At 43.5% G+C, this 17,813-nt stretch overlaps 4 protein-coding genes and 1 long non-coding RNA gene across 14 annotated transcripts; 2 read left to right on the forward strand and 3 right to left on the reverse strand.

Moving 5' to 3' along the window:
* The first annotated feature begins 182 nt into the window (after positions 1-182).
* LOC136195530 (uncharacterized) lies at positions 183-2,389 on the forward strand. Of its 7 annotated transcripts, none has more exons than XM_065984868.1 (5): positions 183-279; positions 752-1,104; positions 1,257-1,458; positions 1,504-1,706; positions 1,763-2,389. In XM_065984868.1, the coding sequence occupies exons 2-5, from the start codon at positions 859-861 to the stop codon at positions 2,015-2,017; spliced, it is 906 nt and encodes a 301-aa protein (XP_065840940.1). In that variant the 5' UTR covers positions 183-279; positions 752-858; the 3' UTR covers positions 2,018-2,389. The 7 variants fall into 7 exon arrangements, 6 of the variants coding, with proteins under 6 accessions (XP_065840940.1, XP_065840941.1, XP_065840935.1 ...); XM_065984869.1 differs by having other exon boundaries at positions 190-1,104; positions 1,763-1,871; positions 1,920-2,389; XM_065984863.1 differs by having other exon boundaries at positions 190-279; positions 353-1,104.
* Positions 2,390-2,506: 117 nt separating this feature from the next.
* Positions 2,507-3,288, forward strand: LOC136195534 (uncharacterized). The gene is made up of 4 exons (XR_010671911.1): positions 2,507-2,537; positions 2,642-2,793; positions 2,853-2,981; positions 3,040-3,288. It is a non-coding gene; the product is annotated as an uncharacterized lncRNA (long non-coding RNA).
* On the reverse strand, positions 3,046-4,773 carry LOC136195532 (ubiquitin carboxyl-terminal hydrolase 9X-like). Of its 3 annotated transcripts, none has more exons than XR_010671910.1 (8): positions 4,669-4,773; positions 4,482-4,619; positions 4,197-4,427; positions 3,975-4,132; positions 3,683-3,914; positions 3,591-3,626; positions 3,316-3,537; positions 3,046-3,260 (listed from the first exon to the last, which is right to left on the reverse strand). XR_010671910.1 is itself a non-coding variant. In XM_065984871.1 (7 exons), the coding sequence occupies exons 3-7, from the start codon at positions 4,422-4,424 to the stop codon at positions 3,499-3,501; spliced, it is 693 nt and encodes a 230-aa protein (XP_065840943.1). In that variant the 5' UTR covers positions 4,425-4,427; positions 4,482-4,619; positions 4,669-4,773; the 3' UTR covers positions 3,046-3,498. The 3 variants fall into 3 exon arrangements, 1 of the variants encoding a protein (XP_065840943.1); XR_010671909.1 differs by having other exon boundaries at positions 3,046-3,148; positions 3,201-3,537; XM_065984871.1 differs by having other exon boundaries at positions 3,046-3,537.
* A 58-nt stretch (positions 4,774-4,831) lies between these two features.
* On the reverse strand, positions 4,832-7,694 carry LOC136195529 (ubiquitin carboxyl-terminal hydrolase 9X-like). Of its 2 annotated transcripts, none has more exons than XM_065984861.1 (16): positions 7,605-7,694; positions 7,396-7,549; positions 7,171-7,323; positions 7,015-7,119; positions 6,865-6,963; positions 6,593-6,700; positions 6,422-6,538; positions 6,223-6,367; positions 6,077-6,164; positions 5,967-6,018; positions 5,837-5,908; positions 5,680-5,783; positions 5,512-5,626; positions 5,298-5,393; positions 5,029-5,227; positions 4,832-4,961 (listed from the first exon to the last, which is right to left on the reverse strand). In XM_065984861.1, exons 5-16 carry the CDS (start codon positions 6,874-6,876, stop codon positions 4,933-4,935), a joined length of 1,137 nt encoding a protein of 378 aa, XP_065840933.1. In that variant the 5' UTR covers positions 6,877-6,963; positions 7,015-7,119; positions 7,171-7,323; positions 7,396-7,549; positions 7,605-7,694; the 3' UTR covers positions 4,832-4,932. The 2 variants fall into 2 exon arrangements, with proteins under 2 accessions (XP_065840933.1, XP_065840934.1); XM_065984862.1 differs by having other exon boundaries at positions 6,593-6,800.
* A 2,002-nt stretch (positions 7,695-9,696) lies between these two features.
* Positions 9,697-11,014, reverse strand: LOC136195235 (uncharacterized). The gene is made up of 5 exons (XM_065984528.1): positions 10,883-11,014; positions 10,740-10,834; positions 10,585-10,677; positions 10,454-10,528; positions 9,697-10,391 (listed from the first exon to the last, which is right to left on the reverse strand). Exons 1-5 carry the CDS (start codon positions 10,988-10,990, stop codon positions 9,833-9,835), a joined length of 930 nt encoding a protein of 309 aa, XP_065840600.1. The 5' UTR covers positions 10,991-11,014; the 3' UTR covers positions 9,697-9,832.
* Between the last annotated feature and the right edge of the window lie 6,799 nt (positions 11,015-17,813).

Below are 17,813 nucleotides of genomic sequence, written 5' to 3' on the forward strand. Positions count from 1 at the left end.
GTCTTATTATATAGGCACATTGATTATCTTTAGGATATCAAAAAACGCCCTTCCTGCTGGAATTGTTTATAATTCACGTTAATTTTCTAGGGAAAGTATCCAAATATAGGTAAATCTTTACTTCTGCTTCCATAGCGAAAACAAAAGTATTTCGCAAGTGTTGTTATCGCATCCGGGATTGCGTACTACATTGCGTCATCGTTTGCACGTGACCGAGCTAGCAGGAAAATGAACGAAACTCTCGCTTCTCAGTCTCCAAAAAGCGAAGCAAGACTTTTGGTAACATCCCTGGAAGAGCATGCCATTGTTCCTTTGCCGCAAATTCACTTCTCCTCGTTCGAAACATCCATAGAAAGGACGTTGTACTCTGTCGAAGCTATCGCCGGCGTCACCCTGATCCTGACCGCCACGCTCTGATCTTTTTTTGAAGACAGACGGCTGGCTGTCGTTGCCCAGCGAGATTTCAATGGCACGCGTTTCTTATGTGAAGATTCGCTTGCCATCGTCAATCCTAGTCAAGTGACCTGACCCTTCACGTGACCCGAGGGAGAAAGGTCAGGTCAAACGCCCTATTGATATATCCTACCTGTGAGTTGCCCTGTGCTGCTCAGGATTGGGCCTAACGCGCGCTAGGGGGGAACGTTTCCGCCCGGCTCGCCGCCGATCACGTCGGTCCGATTCGAGCCAAGCCGAATCCGAGCCCCCAAGCGGCGAGTATAAAGTTGATGTTCAAGTAACTAGCTGTTTTTAGCGTCAGCTGTTTTGCTGTCAAGCATTTCCAACCCGCGAAAGAGCACTCCAAACAATCCGTTTTTGAAGCTGAAGCCAGAACATCCTATTCCAGGCGACTCCCATGCAATGAATGAATACGATGACGCAATTGATGCGGCAGCATGGAAAGACGTGAATTACAGTTTCGGAAGTGCGGATGAAGAAGGCCAAGACTCGTTTGAGAAACAGATGAAAGCACTCGAAAAAAATTTCTGCCAAGAGATGGTGCAACCTGTTGCTAAAGCTTTAGCAAAAACCGTTGGCAATAGAATTCAACAAGCATCATATGCGCTGACAACCAGTGTCGCTACTGGAGTTATGCCAGAAGTGAAGGTGAGAGCAATCATGGTGTATTGCAAATCAGTGCAAAGTAGGTATTTTTTGGGTTTTGCAAAACTCTTATCTCACTCTTTCAAGTCCAAACGCACGATAAAATAAAGGATAAGATTTTTGTCATTATAGACTGCTAATCTTTCTATATTTAGACGCGGCTTAGTGAAGATCCTTTTCATAAGCTAACAATACCTGAATACGAGACTTTGACATCGCCCGTTACAGAACTACGTTATGAAAAAGTGACGTTCATTTCGGAAAAAATAACAGCATTTCGTCGTGACCCTCTTCCTCAAGGAACAGCAGTTCTCACGTCTAAAAGACTTATCTTTTTTTCTGAAAATAATATAGAAGGCAAGTTTTTCTGTAGAATTTTACTTTTATTAACATCTTCTTCAGAAAAAACCTTTTACCGGCACATTGTGCCTGGACAAATTCATCAGGCTTACAAATTAAAATGGAAAGAAGGAGCACACGCTGTTTACTTTCCAATTCCTCTAAGCCTAATAAGAAGCGTAGAAATTCTTAGCAAGGTGGAGTTTGAGACAGACGCAGAATTCATCAATAAGTACAGGTTTTACGGTTTGGGAAGCTTATTCAAGGTAAAAGTGCAAGCTTGAACTTAAATCAATTTAAGTTTTAACAGAACTGCTCTTAGTCGTGTGCTCCATCACTCTGTTCGTTCTGGCAGCCACTACCTGATCCTATGGTACAAACGATTAAAGCAAATCGATCCATACAACTGGGCGTGCGACTTCCACCGTGGGGTGAGAAAACCCTCGTTTTCATAAAATTACCTGCTACAGCAAAAACAGAGGAAGCTGTCGAATTTGTCTCAAACTTGCAAAGGAGCACTCAATGTCTATTTGGAATAGATGGCGTTGACGAAGAGCAAAAGCTGTGGTGGCTCTAGATCAAAAAGGCTTTTCAAAAATAGCTTATGGCCTGATCAAACGGCGCTGTATCTTATGCTATAGTGCTTTTTATTGAGTTATCGTGCAAAAATAATATGTGTAACAGGCGTGTGACGGTTTCTACATAATATGCCTACTTTGTTTAGCAGGATTTGTGCAAGCCATGCAGTGACATCACGGAAGGGTCAACTCCTTTTTTCACCAGGCTTTTCTGCATTCGACGAAAAGCTTTGAAAAGTTGTTGAACGCAATCTGCACTCAACGCCTATTTTAAATTCTTGGCGTCAAGAAAAGAGCAAAAGCTTTGGTTGCTGCAAATAAGCCTTTCCAACGCCGAGCAAAACAACACTTTAGTAGATGTATTGTGCTTTCTCCATTAATTAATTTAAAGTGTGTGACGGCCCAGGGCTCAATATTATAGTGCTGCATACCTTCTTCAGAACATCGACAGCTCCCGGCTAAAGGTAATCATTTATATCAACTACGTCGTGGGAGCAGAACAGAAGGCGATGAAGAACGGTGAGATAGATCTCAAGCCTTCTGCTTTCACTGGAAACTAGAACTTCGATCTTTGTGCAAACGTCGCTTAACGCTTAATTAATAACGACATTGTGTCTCTATAGCTGGCGCCCGCCCTTTTTCGGCTCCGGGATTCAACCCTTCTTTGATAAGTCAACCTATTCGTTCTTCGCCGCTGAATTTTGCCTATCCCAGTCGAATAAAGGAGATGTTTCAAATAGAGGAAGTCATTCAAGAGCCGCCTAAACCTGCCAAAGTTCTTTTAAAAGCGACATGCCGTTTAACTGCTTTCCAAAAGACTACTGTTCATTCTAGGTAAATAAGCCTGCGTCTACGCTAATTAGCATCGTAGATATTCCGGACACACACATTTGCGAGTCTGTTATTTGTGCCGTATCAACCCCATCTCCAATATCATGTTATGCTCTCTACCTATCCGGGAAGGTGGGTGCAGTACTTGTCGAACGAATTTTTAGCTGTAAATAAAATCTCATAATTTTAGAGCTGGAGCAACTATCGAAGAGGAAATACAGAACAAGGAAAGAAATTTTCTACTTTGGCACTTTGGCTGTGTCGCTTACAGTTTATAATATTGAGTATCATTGTCATGTCTGTGATATTTGGTACCCTTTTATAGCTGAGAGAGTATAACAGTGAACGTACCTCAGTTCGGCTTAAATTTCCCCGCTTTTGCAATTTTTTAATTTGACTTTTCTCCTCTGCCTCGAAACATAAAAAATTGATCAGTTGCGCGCGCTACACATCGCTGTCTCTGTACTGCTTATTTTCTGTAAATTATTTCGTGCCGCGTCGGCCGCTTGTTCGGCATTTGTTTAACTGATCAAAATAATCAAGAAGGAAGATGGCGATCGACAAGACAGTTTTCAAACGATGAAAGGATTGATTTCTAAGCGGTAGACAACCGATACACGCAATTAGGAGGATCTCTTTCGGCGAATCGCTATTGGGAATTCCATTCGGAGGTCACGCAGGCGATCAACTAAAATGATCAGAAGCGTTAATTGTGCTCCTTAGTCAGCATTAAAGTCGTACCGTTTCTAAAGTGACTAGATTCACGTCGTCTAAAACCTACGCGAAAAACAAGAAAAATGAAGAAAAAATTATTACGAGATATTGTAACGCACTGTCTTTGAAGCCGATTGGCCTATCCAATTGACAATCTGTTTCAGTAGTAAGTCCAAATGAATGCTAGGTAGGTGCAAAAGCGCTTCGCGTAGCTGTTCGACTCGGCCGCACGCGGCCGCCTCTTTCGTTGGACTTTCACTGGTCAACTCCTTCGCCCAATGAAACGCTTGAACCATTCCGAGCGATGCGAGAAAGAGACGCAGCAGTCTTATAGTCAAATGATAAATCGATCTTGAAAGAAGGGAGAATTTTACGAAAGTCATTCGCTAGTTTTATTGGAAATAAACTGACTTTCTGGTGTTCACGTCGGCGTCCTTGACGAAATCGGGACTCTCCAGCAATTTGAGAAGCAGTCGAATGCCCCCATTTTCGATGAACCAAAGCTGAAATGAGTCCGATTGCTCGTCGTCGGGAGACGACGTCACAGGAAGAAGAAGCGACTGCAAAACCTAGATAGAAAGAAAAAAAGGTACGTCAATATCCCCCACGGGTAACAGTCGTAATTTTCCGCACCTCTAGATGATAGAGTGTGTGAAGCGGAGGAAGTTGAAAACACATCTCCTCGAGTTGCCTAAAACCTCCTTTGTCTTTGCACTGACAAATTTTCTCGAGTATTTTCTGATCGGACGGAATCAAGTCCAACAGTTCGCGCGCACTGTCGCGAAGAATGGACGCGTTCAACTGGCTTCCCATCTGACCAATTTGAAGGAGAAGCAAACAGTGTTTCGGATCCCTAGCCATTATCTGAACAGAAAAGCGACGCTAGAACGATTTTAGTTTGAAAACGAGAGCGTATACCACTCCAGGAAGACTTTGCTCAGTCTCGGAACTCGAAGTGCTGTCGAAAAGATTCGATAGCGAATTCGTCGACGAATCGGAAGAGGAATCCTGAGACAGCGATCCGTGTCGTTTATAACGAATTTTTGCAGACAAAACCTGAAAAGAAATTCAGAGGGAGTCCGCCTTCGCTACTTTCCCCACTCACCGCTCTCTCTCAAATCGAAAGCTGATGCATCAGTCGGCGATCATCCACCGGATTCACCACCTCTCCGTTGATAAATCGATTTTGATTCCCTGCGACGACGACCCTTTTTTTCTATAATAACGAAAATCTAATGCTCACTCTCCCCAAACTTTCTTTCCCCGTACAATCGTATGATCTTGCGACGCAACGCTCCTAAAGATTCGTTGCCGTGCGTCGACACTTCCAAATCCTCCTGTCGTCCCGACGGAAGAGGAAAGCGCACGGTCAACATGATGTGTTTCCCAAGCGACGACCTGAGTTATTCGAGATCGTCGTATATCCAATAATGGCAATGCGCCTCTCTCCCTCTCGCTTTCTTACTTTCCGTGGGGCAGAAACGTCCTCTCGCCTTTGTGAGCGTCGTCGCATTGGGCGATGTATTCTCGAAGAGCGTCAGACAGCGGACCATTTGAGTGACGTGCACGTGCCATTCGGGCGCCTCAAGACGAACTTTCAGCACTTCGAAAGACGTTTTGAGATGCTCGAAACATTTTCTTATGAAATCTATGTGAATGGCCACCTGTAGAGAAAAAACAAAAGAGAAATGATCAATAAAAGCCCACTCTGTTCTCCTCTCGTCATTGGCTAACTTGACGGGTCAATAGAGTAGGCGAGAGATGAGTGTGAACGTCTTTCATGAGTTCTATTGCCTTGAACACGACTTCATCAGCGCCACATAGAATAACCTAGAGAATTGATAATCCTAGCAAAGCGCCTAAGGAGCCTACATATGTATGACAAAGTAAGGAATACATATACAAGATGATGATGCATATGTGGAGTCTTTCTGTTTTTTTGCCCTACCTTCCATATGTAGTCGATTCCGGACATGGATAGATTCGAAGTGACGAATTTGTGCCTCTGTGAAATCAATTTATGACTATTCAGGTTTACAAGTTTGAACGCGCGATAAAAACATCTAACGAAAAGAAGAATTTTCAATAAATATCTCTATCTCGTTACGCAACCAACTTCATTCCGCCTTCAGTCAACAGAGCGGGATCTAGATTCATGACGTGATCTTCAAAGAACTGTTTGTAGCCTGGGGGTTCCAAATCGGGATCTTCTCCCATAACCTAAGAACGCCAAAGAATGGCAACCAAAGAAAAAGACCAAACGACAAGGAAACCTTTGAAAACCATTTGAAACAGGCCTCCCTATCAGAAGGAAACACGGCTTTCTTAGCCAAACAAGTCCAAATCTAAAAAAGAGGCAATTTTCTTCTCTACGGATACCTTACTATTTCTTATAATTATTACCTTGATTGCGTGGCTCAGAGAAAGGTACAGCTTCCCATCCTCGAGAACGAATCTAGAATTAAAGAATTCACTGCAGGGAGTGAAGCAGCCTTTCTCTCTCTTTCACGTACTTGAGAAACGTCAGTCGGTCATTCACCTGTTGCTCGTGATTCGTTCTACCGTCGAGGACTACGTCCTCGGGAGTTGCGCCAGGATTGACTGCAGCGCGAGAAAGAAATTGTCGTTTGCTCCAAATGTATCAAATATTTAATCTCACCTCCGCAGTGTTTTCTCACTTTGCTCATGTAGCATTCCAAATTGGTCGTCAGAAGTGCGGTCAGATTTGATTGAAAGTCGACATTCTGAATCATGTCCTGCCTATAGTAGTAATTCAAATGACTAGTGGACGAGCCGTGCGGTGCCTAATCCCCGTCATTTATCAATGTGCCCCCCATAAAAAACTATTTTCCTGACACCTCAATGTACATGGTGAAAATGTCTCGCATCATCCTGATCGCTGGAAGGACCCACGTGTCGCTCTTCAACTCGGCAAGGCATTGTTCAAGCCACAAACTCTTCTGCTGATCTCGATCCTACGTGAAAAGTACTGCTACACGCGTCATTGCCATATAGACTATTTTGTATACTGCTGCACAGCTGTAGTCTAATATTTTTATGTGGGCATTTAGAGCTTGATCCATTATTTCGGTAGAACAGTCTTCTGAATGTGCTAGGATCCATAGCAAGCCTAATACCTGGATAAAAATAGAGATACCCGTAAATACAAAGAGATGATAAGCGACGCCGCACGCCCTTTCAGGTAGAGTGGGAGTATCGTAGACCAGCCAACATGCACTGAGCAACGCAGGCACAACCAACAACAAAAGGATGATTTAAATAATTCCAGACGCCGGCCTACCTTCCCGGCCATTACGCCATCCTTGTCGTCTTCAGCCAATCGCCGAATCAATTCGATCAATTTCTCCCTTTGACGCTTTCCGGCTTGCACCCAACTCTCCTAAACGTCGACAATAAACCAAAACACGACGAAAAAAAGATCGCAAAGTACCTGAAAGCAATGAAAAAGATGATCAAGCTGCTCAGCAGAAAAATTCTACGCCAACTTCGCCAAAAGATCGTGTATGTTCTTCACGATTGCATCACTCTTTCCAGCCTAGAGCAGGCGTAGAACTTACAAACAAAACGACTCGTCTCCGTAAGCAACCTGAGCGGCCCAAATGGCATCCAAGTCCGCCGAATTCAACGCCTTCTGTCGAATCATGAACTGCAAAATTTTCTCCAGTTTCTCGACATATTGAGGCTGGTGAAGATTGTCGCGCAAGACCATAGTCAAGACTTCATTTTTCTTGATCCACAACTAAAGGAGACAAGAAAAAGGCGAAAGTAGTCATTGAAAGAAACAAAGACCTCTCTCTCCCCTATATCTTACCACTAACGTTTCCGCGCCGACAGTTTCGTCTTCCTCGTATTGTCGTCCGTACGACGATGAACCGTACGACGATGAACCGTACGACGCCAAAACCATTTTGTTGACTTCGTTGAGAGCGTTCATTTTTCCATTGAAGGACGATATTTGAAGGATCCTTCGTATGGAATAAATGAAAGCGTATTTTTAAATTAATGGATCCCCCTTCTTACCTCAATATCATCCTCATTCTGAACTCCTCCACTTTTTGAATGATCTCCTTTCGATCTGGATCGCCCCGATAAACAACTTTCAAAGACTTTCATAATAAAATATTTAAGTTGAAAGGTAGTTTTTTTTGGCGGGTGAACTGTCTCGAAATAGAGACGGAAAAGCGTGGTTCTTCGCCTCGTTTTTCGCCTCCCTTTTCAAATCGTCGTCGGTGAGACTCTCAATCACCTCCAGCATTCGATTAGCGCACGGAATCACGTATTTATGAAGGCATTCCAAAGTCAAAACGTCAGCGCAGCCGCCAAAAGGTCTAGAGAAATAAATTAATAATGAGAGTCTAAAATTCTTTTCAAATACCGAATGAGCGCAGCCATGATTTGCACGTTCAGGCTGCTGCCTTCAAGTACGCGCTTTCGCAAGATGTTAAATCCGTTGTAGGATCCAAAGGCGTTCACCAAATCGACAAGCCAACCCTATGAAGAATGAAAAAATATCCTTGTATTTAGAGACACGTATCTAGTGCAGTATGACCTTCCGCTTACCTTGGGTTTAGGTTTTGCCGGTTTTGCATAGACTACATCACTAAAAGCCTAAGGAAGAAGCGTTTTTCTATTAGAACATCTGGTGTTGATTAGTTTAGTACGTCATCAGAATTTTCTGACGTTTTGGCGCTGTTGACAAAGTGGAAGCGAGACGAAGAACTTAAGACCATTGCAAGAAGATCGAGAAGATGCAAGACGTCGTCATTCAACTTGAGAACGCACAACTGAACAAGTCGAAGATTATTCTCTTGAATGTATTGCTATAAAAAATCTTCATCATTATATGTACGTGTATAAATTCTCAAAAAATCCCAAACCTGAATTTCGGCTTTCCACGAGCCAATAGCCTCGTCCGTCAAAATTTTAACAAACGACGAATAGAGACCGTCTCTAAAGAATCTCTGACACGGCTCGCTTTTAGAATCCAAGCCTGAGAGTAAGACAGGGTCTCCCTTAGAAAATCTCCACAGAATTAAACCCCTTCCATCTAAACTAACCTCTCTTGCACAACCGAATTGCAGCCAGAAGCAAGACCTCCAAATCGCCACGAGGCGTCACAGGCACGATCCACTTCGTCCTATTCAAACTATCGTCCAATTTCTGCAACACTTTCACCGGAAAATCCGCATCGCCGACGAAATTCTTCGTCATCCCTTTGCCGAAACCTTCAAAGTGATTCGCAGAGCGTGTTTCACACGTTGGGCCGCCTCAAACGAAGTAGAAACGACTCAACGTTCGATCAGCGACTCTCCCCCTAGCGCGCTATAATGTACGCACTGTCGGTTCGAGGCTCTTGGACGACGATTTCAGCTCATTTCGATCTATCTTTGGTCGCGAAAACATAATCGATTGTCCAGAATGCATGAAAATCGAACAGTCGAAAGAAGAGAATCGAGGACGAGCACGCTAAGATTCAAGATGGAGGAGGGCGACAGAATTTATTCGTCGTTTCCCAGTTATTAGCTTGTCAGATAGCTTCTGGCTTCCAAGCGCGCGACATTTGTGCGACCCTCTCATCGCTAGATATCTTTCGACGTGTTTGCATAAAGCAATGGCGTCAAATGTGGCGACCGAATGTACGAAACGATGCCAGTGAAGCATTGACACTAAATGCCTTTTTAGAACAGGTTTCCTAATGTGTTGAATGCTAGAGAGCAGCTCGACGGGCAGCAGTAAGCGATGCTGTAGTGCAGATATACTCAGCATCACTTCTGTTCCAGCTTCCTGCGTAAAATTTCGACACTAAGTCTGCGTCAGATTAGGCCTTTTTCTCTTCCAGGACAACGATGTCGTGAACGGCGCCCGAAAATTTTTTCATAACTATTATCAATGTATATAGGCCAAAATAAATTGTTTAATAATAATTTTGCTAAACTCAATTTCTTTTGAATGCTCTTTAATTAATTAGGACGTGTAATAATGACGAGTGTTAGAAACCGGTCATCACGCGTTCGTTGCAAGCCTGAGAGCCTTATTGCAGTGAAAACAGTATTGCACGAATATAGAACACATCGCCCTTGGCCAAGTTGCAATGCTAATAATCTGTATTTTATTTCAGTGTACGGAAGAACATGCATGCACGATAAAACAGTGGGAGACGAGAGTAACATAATCACAAATAAAACGTTTGCAGTACAATATGAGGAACGATTCTTTGACAAACGGTTTACAACTCCTAACTTCGATTATCACAGATCGTTATACTTTTTGACAACAGGATGGGTTACAACGGCCTTTTCTTCCTCATTGACGTACACATTCAAGCCAACGCCCCATTTTGACGTTTGACTCCATTTCTCCAGTTTGGTGTGAAATCCATTCTTCAGAAAATTCTCGTATTTCAAAAAATATTTCTGACTTTCTATTTGCCGAATCCCTTCTCTCTGATCGAACGGATTCAATTTCACTTCGACAATTATTCCGCATCTTTTCGAGTGCACCACAAAGTGAGTACGCACGTCTTCTTCTAAAGCGAGATCAGAATGCACTTCTACGCTCGGGAGCCTCCCGACGGAAGACAAATCCATCAGAGAATACAAAGTTATCCACAGAGAAAATAAATGAGTCTCAATAAAGTTGCAAGGCAGCTTGTCGCGTCCGTCTGGTTCAAAGATACGAGATGGGGGTTGCTCTAAAGTGGAGCCTAAATGACAGGCCCATTGAAAAACATCTTGGTTTTCCAGCGCTTTCGTAAACTTGTAGAACAACGAGCTTTCGTCCCCAATACTGTAGTGTGGCCTAGTAGACCTGGAAAAACCAAGTTTATCTACTGAAGCAGAAAAGTTGTACTTTTTAGCTAATTAGCTTACCAGAACGAAGGTTTGTCGCGAACGAAGCGAAATAAATTACCAAAGACAGTCCTCGCAATAAAATGCATTTCTCGTCTATAATCGACGTTAGATGTTATCAAAAGAGACGCGCTTTTCTCTATTTAAATTACGAAATATCAGTGAACGAGTATTGCCACTCGGGTGGGGAAGAACAGGTCGAACGTTTGACTAAGAGAAATGATCGATGAAGGTATAGGGGGTCCCTTGTGACAATATATCAAGAACGTGGCACGCGAGTGCTCTTCGGTGCGTCCTCAATCCTTACTTACAGCTCGTCGTTGGTAGCTCGTCGTTGGTAGCTATAGAGAAGTCGCTCGAAGGGCTCGAAGCCTCGCCTCGTGGTCCGTGATAGCGCGCGCCCTGTGAGTCGCCGTGATTTTTGGCATTTAGTTAGATCGTCGCGTTCACATGCAAAAATCGCTTCTGGTAGTAGGTGATGTCTTTCAAACGTGCTGTGCAGGTAAAAAAGCCTAAAAAACAGATAGAGTCCAAGAAACGAACGACCACTATGTACATGGGCAGGACGGAGTTTCAAATGCGCATGTACGAGTGCTGGTACGTAACAATGGGCGGAGAGCCAATGACGCACACCTTGTCGCGCACGCGCCTTAAATCAGCCAATGAAGTAAATAGTTAACGTTCCATGGAGACCTTGTGAAAGAAAAAGGGCTCGGCTAAGACGAGTTCGAATTGGCTAAGCTTGAGATTACGCATATCGAAGCTTCAATGAATAAGCTTTGATTTTAGCCCTGACGTCATTTTAGTTGAGGGGGACGTCAATCGAGAAAAAGCGGTTTGAAAGTTGTGACACCGCTTGACCGCAACATGACCGCACCTGATGTCCGCTTGTATAGCTACAAACACGTAGCAACCTACAAATACATTCAAAAAATCGCGCCTAACGGCCGAAATGGTTTAAAAATTCAGCTGGCATCGATCGCGCACACACTCGATCGAACCTACCAGGACGATGCAGAGCGATTTCTCGTGCTATTTCGAAAACTTTACCCATACGCGTTCGCGCAGTGCGTGCTTCGGCAGATCCACGTCTTTTTCAGGACGACGCGCTCGCGAACTAGGATTCTTCGAAGACGTGGCCTTATGCTTGGAGCATTATCGGGTCTCGCGCAAAAAATCTAAGAAGTGCTGCGTTCTTTTCGATTTTCCTAGGTGTTTTGGAGCGCTGCGGCCTTGCCCTGAGCGACTGTACGCCGCTCTCGACGATATCACCGGGGAGCCAGCTGCCTTCATCTGCCGGTGGCATCACGACAACATCGACTCGGCTGAAGAAGTGACATCGCACCAGCGTTATCGGCCACCCGCAAAGCGTTCATCGGTGGCGTCAATGCTTGGGGAAGAAATCGAAGTTGGTTCTACGCAACCGAGAGATCTATATCTATATCTAGATATCTCTGATCTATTTTTAGGTCTCTCCCACTCCCACTGCTGCGAGTCCAACTGAGCAGCTTGGATTGATCGAAGAGCAGCTTGCTGCAGCATCTGTTCAAGTCCAACAGTTGCTGTTTGAGAGGGAGCAGCTTCATCAGGAAATGGACTCGGCGAAGGCGTATCTAGGTGAATGCGTTGCTTCCTACTAGTAATTTGTAACATCACGTTTACCGCAACCTCTCCTCAGACACTTTCTCCGAGCATTTGAGCAATGTTCGTGGCGATTTGGCTAGAGCGGTCGCAGAAAACGGTGAGAAAATTTGGGCGTGAATTTATAACGGTATATATAGTCTACTCACTCTATCGGACAGATGTACTAGTCGGTGACATTGACCAAGCTCGAGCCTATTGTAGCCGTCTAGAAACCGAGCTAGAGCTTACAAAATCAGAGAAGGGTATGTGTTTGCTTTAATTGCCGGTCACCCACCTCTGAATGACCTATTTTTCCAGATAAATTACAGCAAGAAAATGAGTCACTTAGAGAAGAAAACGAACGATTGAAACACGGTAATTTTCACGTACCGAGCACCAATTTTTGACGCTACTGATTGTCATTGCAGAATCTTTCCCTGTTCTCGTAAAATCGTTCCAAGAAGCTTTCAGGCTCCATGTACCTACAAATGGAAAGCTCTACAATCCGTCAGAAATGGAAAGCTTTTGCGAAGAAAACTCTCCTGGACTCTTCTGCCAGATAGAAAAGGCTATCACAAGTGACTACTCTTCTACTCTTGACTCAGAGAGACGAGCTTCACTTCGGCGCACAAGAGTTGTTGGAGAACTTCACCGATTGGCTTATCTAGGAAATCAGGTTAGGACTCGGTTAATTTTTTGGCTACTCATAACCGCCTTCTTTTGCAAGCTTAACACAACGTTCATGAATGATGTCGGTCTGTATCTCTCGCTATCGGGTTGCTCGGAAGCTGCGCTAGAATGCGGACGACGACTCGGAATATGCACCCATCCAAAGACCATCAGAGAATTTCGACGAAAACTAGCAACCGGAAACACGACGCTAACTAACTCTCGCCTTGAAAATGCGACTAGTGAAAATCATTTGGCGGTGCTCGTTGTAGACGATTTCCACAGCATCCACACTATTCAAAGGCCAACATCGTCGGAAACGTCACGAGCATTGCACTTCGCTACAGCAATTATTGATGTCCATCAAACCATACCTAGCCTCAATCTTCAAGAAGGAGCGTCAATTCACTACCAACCCTCAGAAAATTTCGTTAGAGGAGGAATAGCAAAAAGACGCCTAACCGAATATTTCACTGAGCGGTTGTCGTCTCTTATGGGCGCATCATGGCTGATTTCACTGCCTTCTTCTTTCCGAAATCTTAACGTAAAGGATATTCAATCATCCCTTAAAAATCAGAGGTAAAACATAACAATTTAGACAGTGAAGTAAAATTTAGATTTTTGCCTTACTAGGTGCTATGCAACTCCCAATCACAGAGACCTTGATTCTCTAAAGAGTTGCTGCTTGCTGGACGAATCCGAGCAAGGACTAAAATCCTTAGCTGATTACAAAGCCGTTATCGAAAAAGCTCTTGACTGTTACCCGGCTTTGAGAAGGTAATTAAGGTTTATAATCTACCATTTACCTATTAATAAAAATTTTAATTCTAACAGCTATCTTTCCAAATATCTATTGCCATCGGTTGGAGACTATCCGACATTCTATTTTTTGAAGAAACTGGTGGCACAGGTAGCAGAAAATATTTTAGTAAATTAGATACAATTTGTTTCTTAATCTAGAGTCGGTGCGAACAGTCTCCAATACTATCTCTTGTGCCCATGCTAGGGCCATTTCATATTTACATCAACAGCATGGAAAACCTATTTACTCTGTACTATCCTGTTTTCTCAGGTAATTTTATTAGCTAAATCTACCCCATTTGTCTACTGTTATGTCTATGTAGAGTTGTACAAATACCTCTTTGGAGAGAAGAAAAAGCTTCCCCGCAAACCGCAGTTCCACAGAATGACAACTCTTCTTGCTGCTCTTTTTGGCGGTTGGCTAACAGTCAGAGAAGACGTTCTTTGTCTCTTTGGCGTCTGCAAAGACATCGAATTTCTTGCATTGAGACATTTGCTCGACGAGCTGACACCCCTTGTCTTCTACTTCTACGCCACAATTCACAGAGGATCTCGCTACGAATTGTGGCAGGAATCAATCCTACGGATGGCTGTTGTGTTCATCGTCCAGCAAAGACACAACTACAATAAAGCAATGCTATCTGTAATAAGTGATCATATCCATCATGAAACTGTGGCACCTGGGTGGAAAAGTACTTTTTCGTCGTACATGAACGTCTTCTCTGAGAAAAAGGTCGAAACGTTTTACTCATTACTACGAATGCAGTGCCCGGCCTGGACGTCTGCAGAACAAATAATAGAAATCGCTCATGTTCTCGGCGCAAGAAATTTTGATCATGAATTCTGGTCTCATTTTCTGGAAGATACTTTGAGAAAGCGCCACAAGCACAACGTTGCTCTTCTAGCGGGAAAAACGGCAAATTTTCTTGTGACCAAATTTATAGAATTACATGGTCTCCAGGTCAATCCAAAGAAACTCCGGTGGCTCGACAACGAAGGAAGCATTTCAAACTAAAAACATTTAACTGCACATTGGATCAAAGAAGTCTTCCTCTCGGTTTCTCAACGGCTAAATTGCCAGCACAAGAGTTTCTCTGCGATTCTGAAGACTGCGCTATGGAGAATGAAGAAGTCGCTTTACTAAGCTGCGGGCACTCATTCCACCACCTCTGCTTAGAAGAACAGTCGTGTCGCTACTGCGGACCGTTTCTGCTGAACTCGATTGAAAAATTATCAGATACGTTCAACAAGGGGAATGCCACGAGTCAACAAATCGAGGAAGAAAACAACGCAGAAGAAGACGACGATGGAGAGGAAGATATCGAAAACGCAGTCGATGATGAATGGTACACCACCGTGGAGTTTCAGCAGCAACTAAGGGCGTCTCTCAAAAATCTGCCTTCTACCCCAGTACGTTTCAGCTGTGCAGAAGAAGCGTCTGGAAAGGCATCGACAAACCATCGTACGAACTGATCATGGCTACTCTCAAACGGCTACGAGACGCTAATACTAAGGGCTTCATGAACATAGAATCGCAGATGTGCTGACAGTCATTCCACCCTCAGAAGCCCGGCTTTTCTAAAAGCCAAAACTTGTGTCAAAGAAGTGGCCTGTAGGGTTCTGAAATGGGTTCTATGAGGCCTGTTTTTGCGATTCCGCCATAGGAGGTAAGTTAGTAGCCTTGATACTACCTTTATCTTTTTAAGCTATGGGCCCAGTGACTGGCACTAACCTAGCGATCCTAACTTTTGTTTGACGGGACCCCGCTCTACGCCCCATTCTTCAATTGATAGAATTTCAGGTTCGATGCACTTTTTCGAAGAAGAATTGGTGCGATTCGAAGGAGAAAGAGGCTAAATCAACGCGTATGGAGAACATTCCATTGCGCGATGTAACCCTAACGACGAGACATGCGCATTTGAAACTCCGTCCTGCCCATGTACATGTACATATGGTATGTATATGTGTGCGTGTGTCTGCGCATGCGTGTGTTTTTGTCTACCATGCAAATTTTTTATAAAAGTTTACGTCAGTACGCGGTTTGTCATGACCTTCACTGTCTTCGATGTTAAAAAATGTTTGGCACATTGGCCGCTCCTAGTCGAGAGCGTGTGTGTGTGTGTGTGCTCGCGCGCTTGCTTATGTGTGCGTGGGTAACATTTACAATGTAACAGAACGCGCTGGGAGAAGTCTACTAATCTGTTCATAATAGCGATGACTTGAAGGCTGATCTATTTCAATCTTGATGATCTTTTTCTGGGGAGGTGAAGCACGTTCATCTTCATGCAACGAGCGAAAGCTTCGTTTTCGCTCAGAATTTTTTTGTAAAGTAACCTTCACTGACAATAACAACCACAACACTGTTAGGACTTTCTGGTTCGTGAAAACAAGTCCACTGGCCATAGCACTGAGCAACTCTAATGTTACATTTGCCAAGAAACTTAATTATGCTTTTCTTCGTTGTCAAATTCAAGGTATAAGCGAGACCAATTGGCAGAGCCCAGGCAAAGTCTACTGCAGAACGCTTTTGACGAATAATATGTTCTAGATCTAGTTGAAGGAAAAGACCAACTGAATCTGGCCATTTTGTTACAATTTCGTTGTCAACAAACGACAGCAAAAGTGACAGATCCGATGATTTCTCTGAACTGTTTTTTGCTCAACGCTAAATTTTTTAAAAGCGTCTTTTACCGTTCTTAAATTTGCCAACGACATATCTTTACACATGTCTTTTTCGCAGCACGGTGGGAAAACCATGTACTCGTATTTCAAATATACAAGGAGTTGGTCAAGTAATTCTTTGAGTGACAAGGTCGAATTGTGACTGCAACGGCACTCAAACAGCGGGAATTCTGCGTCTCTAATAGAATCTGAGGAAACAGCTGAAATTTCACTTCTTGGCGCCGGTGAAATCAAGGCATCAGAAATAGCCTCCACGTTTTCCTGATTTATCTCCGCAAAAGGCTCTACGCTAAGCGGTAAAGGAGCCATTCTAGAAGTATCGGCCATCGCAGAAGAATCGCCAAACTTTAAAAAGTCTTCTTCCAGCTCTTCACTGTCTTCTTGGAGCTTTTCTCTGTTTACTTCGAGCTCTTCTCTGAGCTCTTCTCTGAGTTCTTTTCTCTCCTGTTCGCGCTCTTCTCTTTTTTGCTCCGTGGACTGATGCCGGAGATTCTATGGACCCTTCGATGAGCGCTTTAACAAACACAAATCGACCGTAATTTGCAGCACGACAGTTGTTTTGCATCACAGTCATCGCATTCCTTTTCCAGAGTTGCTTTCACGTTCAATAAGTAGAGAGCACCAAGTCTTTCGTGACGAAAAGGTGGTCGCCTGTATCGTAGACGATCAAATTTCATGCCCAGCACACCGTACGTATCTGGTTCACCGGAATAATCAACGACTCTGCAATGAGAAGTTCGCAGCTCTTCTGGTAATTCTGCCATAGAATCAAATTGATTCCAGAGGTGAGAAAGAATTGTCGTCAAATACTTTTTTTGGCTTAAATTTCCGCTGGAGATACTTCACCATCTTCGTCGCCTTTGTTTCCAGCTGCTGCAACAAAAGCGACACCCTATAGTCGCGTGAGAAAACAGAAAAAGATTTAATTAGCAAACGCAGCGTTAGAAAACTTACGTCTCTAATAGCAGTATTTGAAGCATTAATTGTCAACGGCTGCATTGCGCGGAACTACAACAGAGAAGCTGAAACAAACAGAATTGTACTAGAAAGACTAGTTATTTTTGACGTACTTTAGAACAACGGTGCGATTTTTTCTTCTTGCTTCGCTAGCGACCCCCTGAATGGATTCCACAATATTTCACACATTTTTTAAAATTGGGAGAGGCTACACTGTTTAATTTCTTCTGAATTACGCAATAGAAACATCTCCATCATCGTCTATTACTCTCACGGCAGCCACGGTAGGCACTATAGCCTGTTCACAATTCCATACTTCTTTCCAGTAATAGGAGCTAAACGAAAACATTCGTAATTTTGCTCGATTTCTAACATGTAAGCAAACGCATGCGCAACAAGACTTCCGTGGCCCTCTGCATGTGTTCGGTATTATTACCAGGTGCAAATTGGCCAAAGAAATGCATTTTTCTGCACTGAACAGCACAGCTCCTTAAGAAAGTTACTCGTTTTCAAGCAGCTAATTGCATTAGCGTAGGTGTCCGAAAGTTATACTGTTGTACGAATGCAGAGTTTTCGTCTAATATTCTAATAAAATCATGATAGTTTGGGCTATTGATTCGCCTATTCATTTGCGCTCGAGCACATTATT

This window comes from Oscarella lobularis, chromosome 14 (assembly GCF_947507565.1).
Source record: "Oscarella lobularis chromosome 14, ooOscLobu1.1, whole genome shotgun sequence".
NCBI classification, from domain to species: domain Eukaryota; kingdom Metazoa; phylum Porifera; class Homoscleromorpha; order Homosclerophorida; family Oscarellidae; genus Oscarella; species Oscarella lobularis.

Excerpts from the sequence above, each read along its gene's own strand:
- LOC136195530 (XM_065984868.1), top strand. The coding sequence starts at position 859 with ATGAATGAATACGATGACGCAATTGATGCGGCAGCATGGAAAGACGTG. Across the intron at positions 1,105-1,256 it reads GAGTTATGCCAGAAGTGAAG|ACGCGGCTTAGTGAAGATCC; the intron begins GTGAGAGCAATC and ends TTCTATATTTAG. Across the intron at positions 1,459-1,503 it reads TTCTGAAAATAATATAGAAG|AAAAAACCTTTTACCGGCAC; the intron begins GCAAGTTTTTCT and ends CATCTTCTTCAG.
- LOC136195532 (XM_065984871.1), bottom strand. The coding sequence starts at position 4,424 with ATGGCTAGGGATCCGAAACACTGTTTGCTTCTCCTTCAAATTGGTCAG. Across the intron at positions 4,133-4,196 it reads ACACACTCTATCATCTAGAG|GTTTTGCAGTCGCTTCTTCT; the intron begins GTGCGGAAAATT and ends CTTTCTATCTAG. Across the intron at positions 3,627-3,682 it reads GCCAATCGGCTTCAAAGACA|GTTTTAGACGACGTGAATCT; the intron begins GTGCGTTACAAT and ends TTTTTCGCGTAG.
- LOC136195529 (XM_065984861.1), bottom strand. Across the intron at positions 6,539-6,592 it reads TAGACTACAGCTGTGCAGCA|GATCGAGATCAGCAGAAGAG; the intron begins GTATACAAAATA and ends CTTTTCACGTAG. Across the intron at positions 5,228-5,297 it reads CTACTCTATTGACCCGTCAA|GTGGCCATTCACATAGATTT; the intron begins GTTAGCCAATGA and ends TTTTCTCTACAG.
- LOC136195235 (XM_065984528.1), bottom strand. The coding sequence starts at position 10,990 with ATGTACATAGTGGTCGTTCGTTTCTTGGACTCTATCTGTTTTTTAGGC. Across the intron at positions 10,529-10,584 it reads TACTCGTTCACTGATATTTC|ACGAGAAATGCATTTTATTG; the intron begins GTAATTTAAATA and ends CGTCGATTATAG. Across the intron at positions 10,392-10,453 it reads CGCGACAAACCTTCGTTCTG|GTCTACTAGGCCACACTACA; the intron begins GTAAGCTAATTA and ends TGGTTTTTCCAG.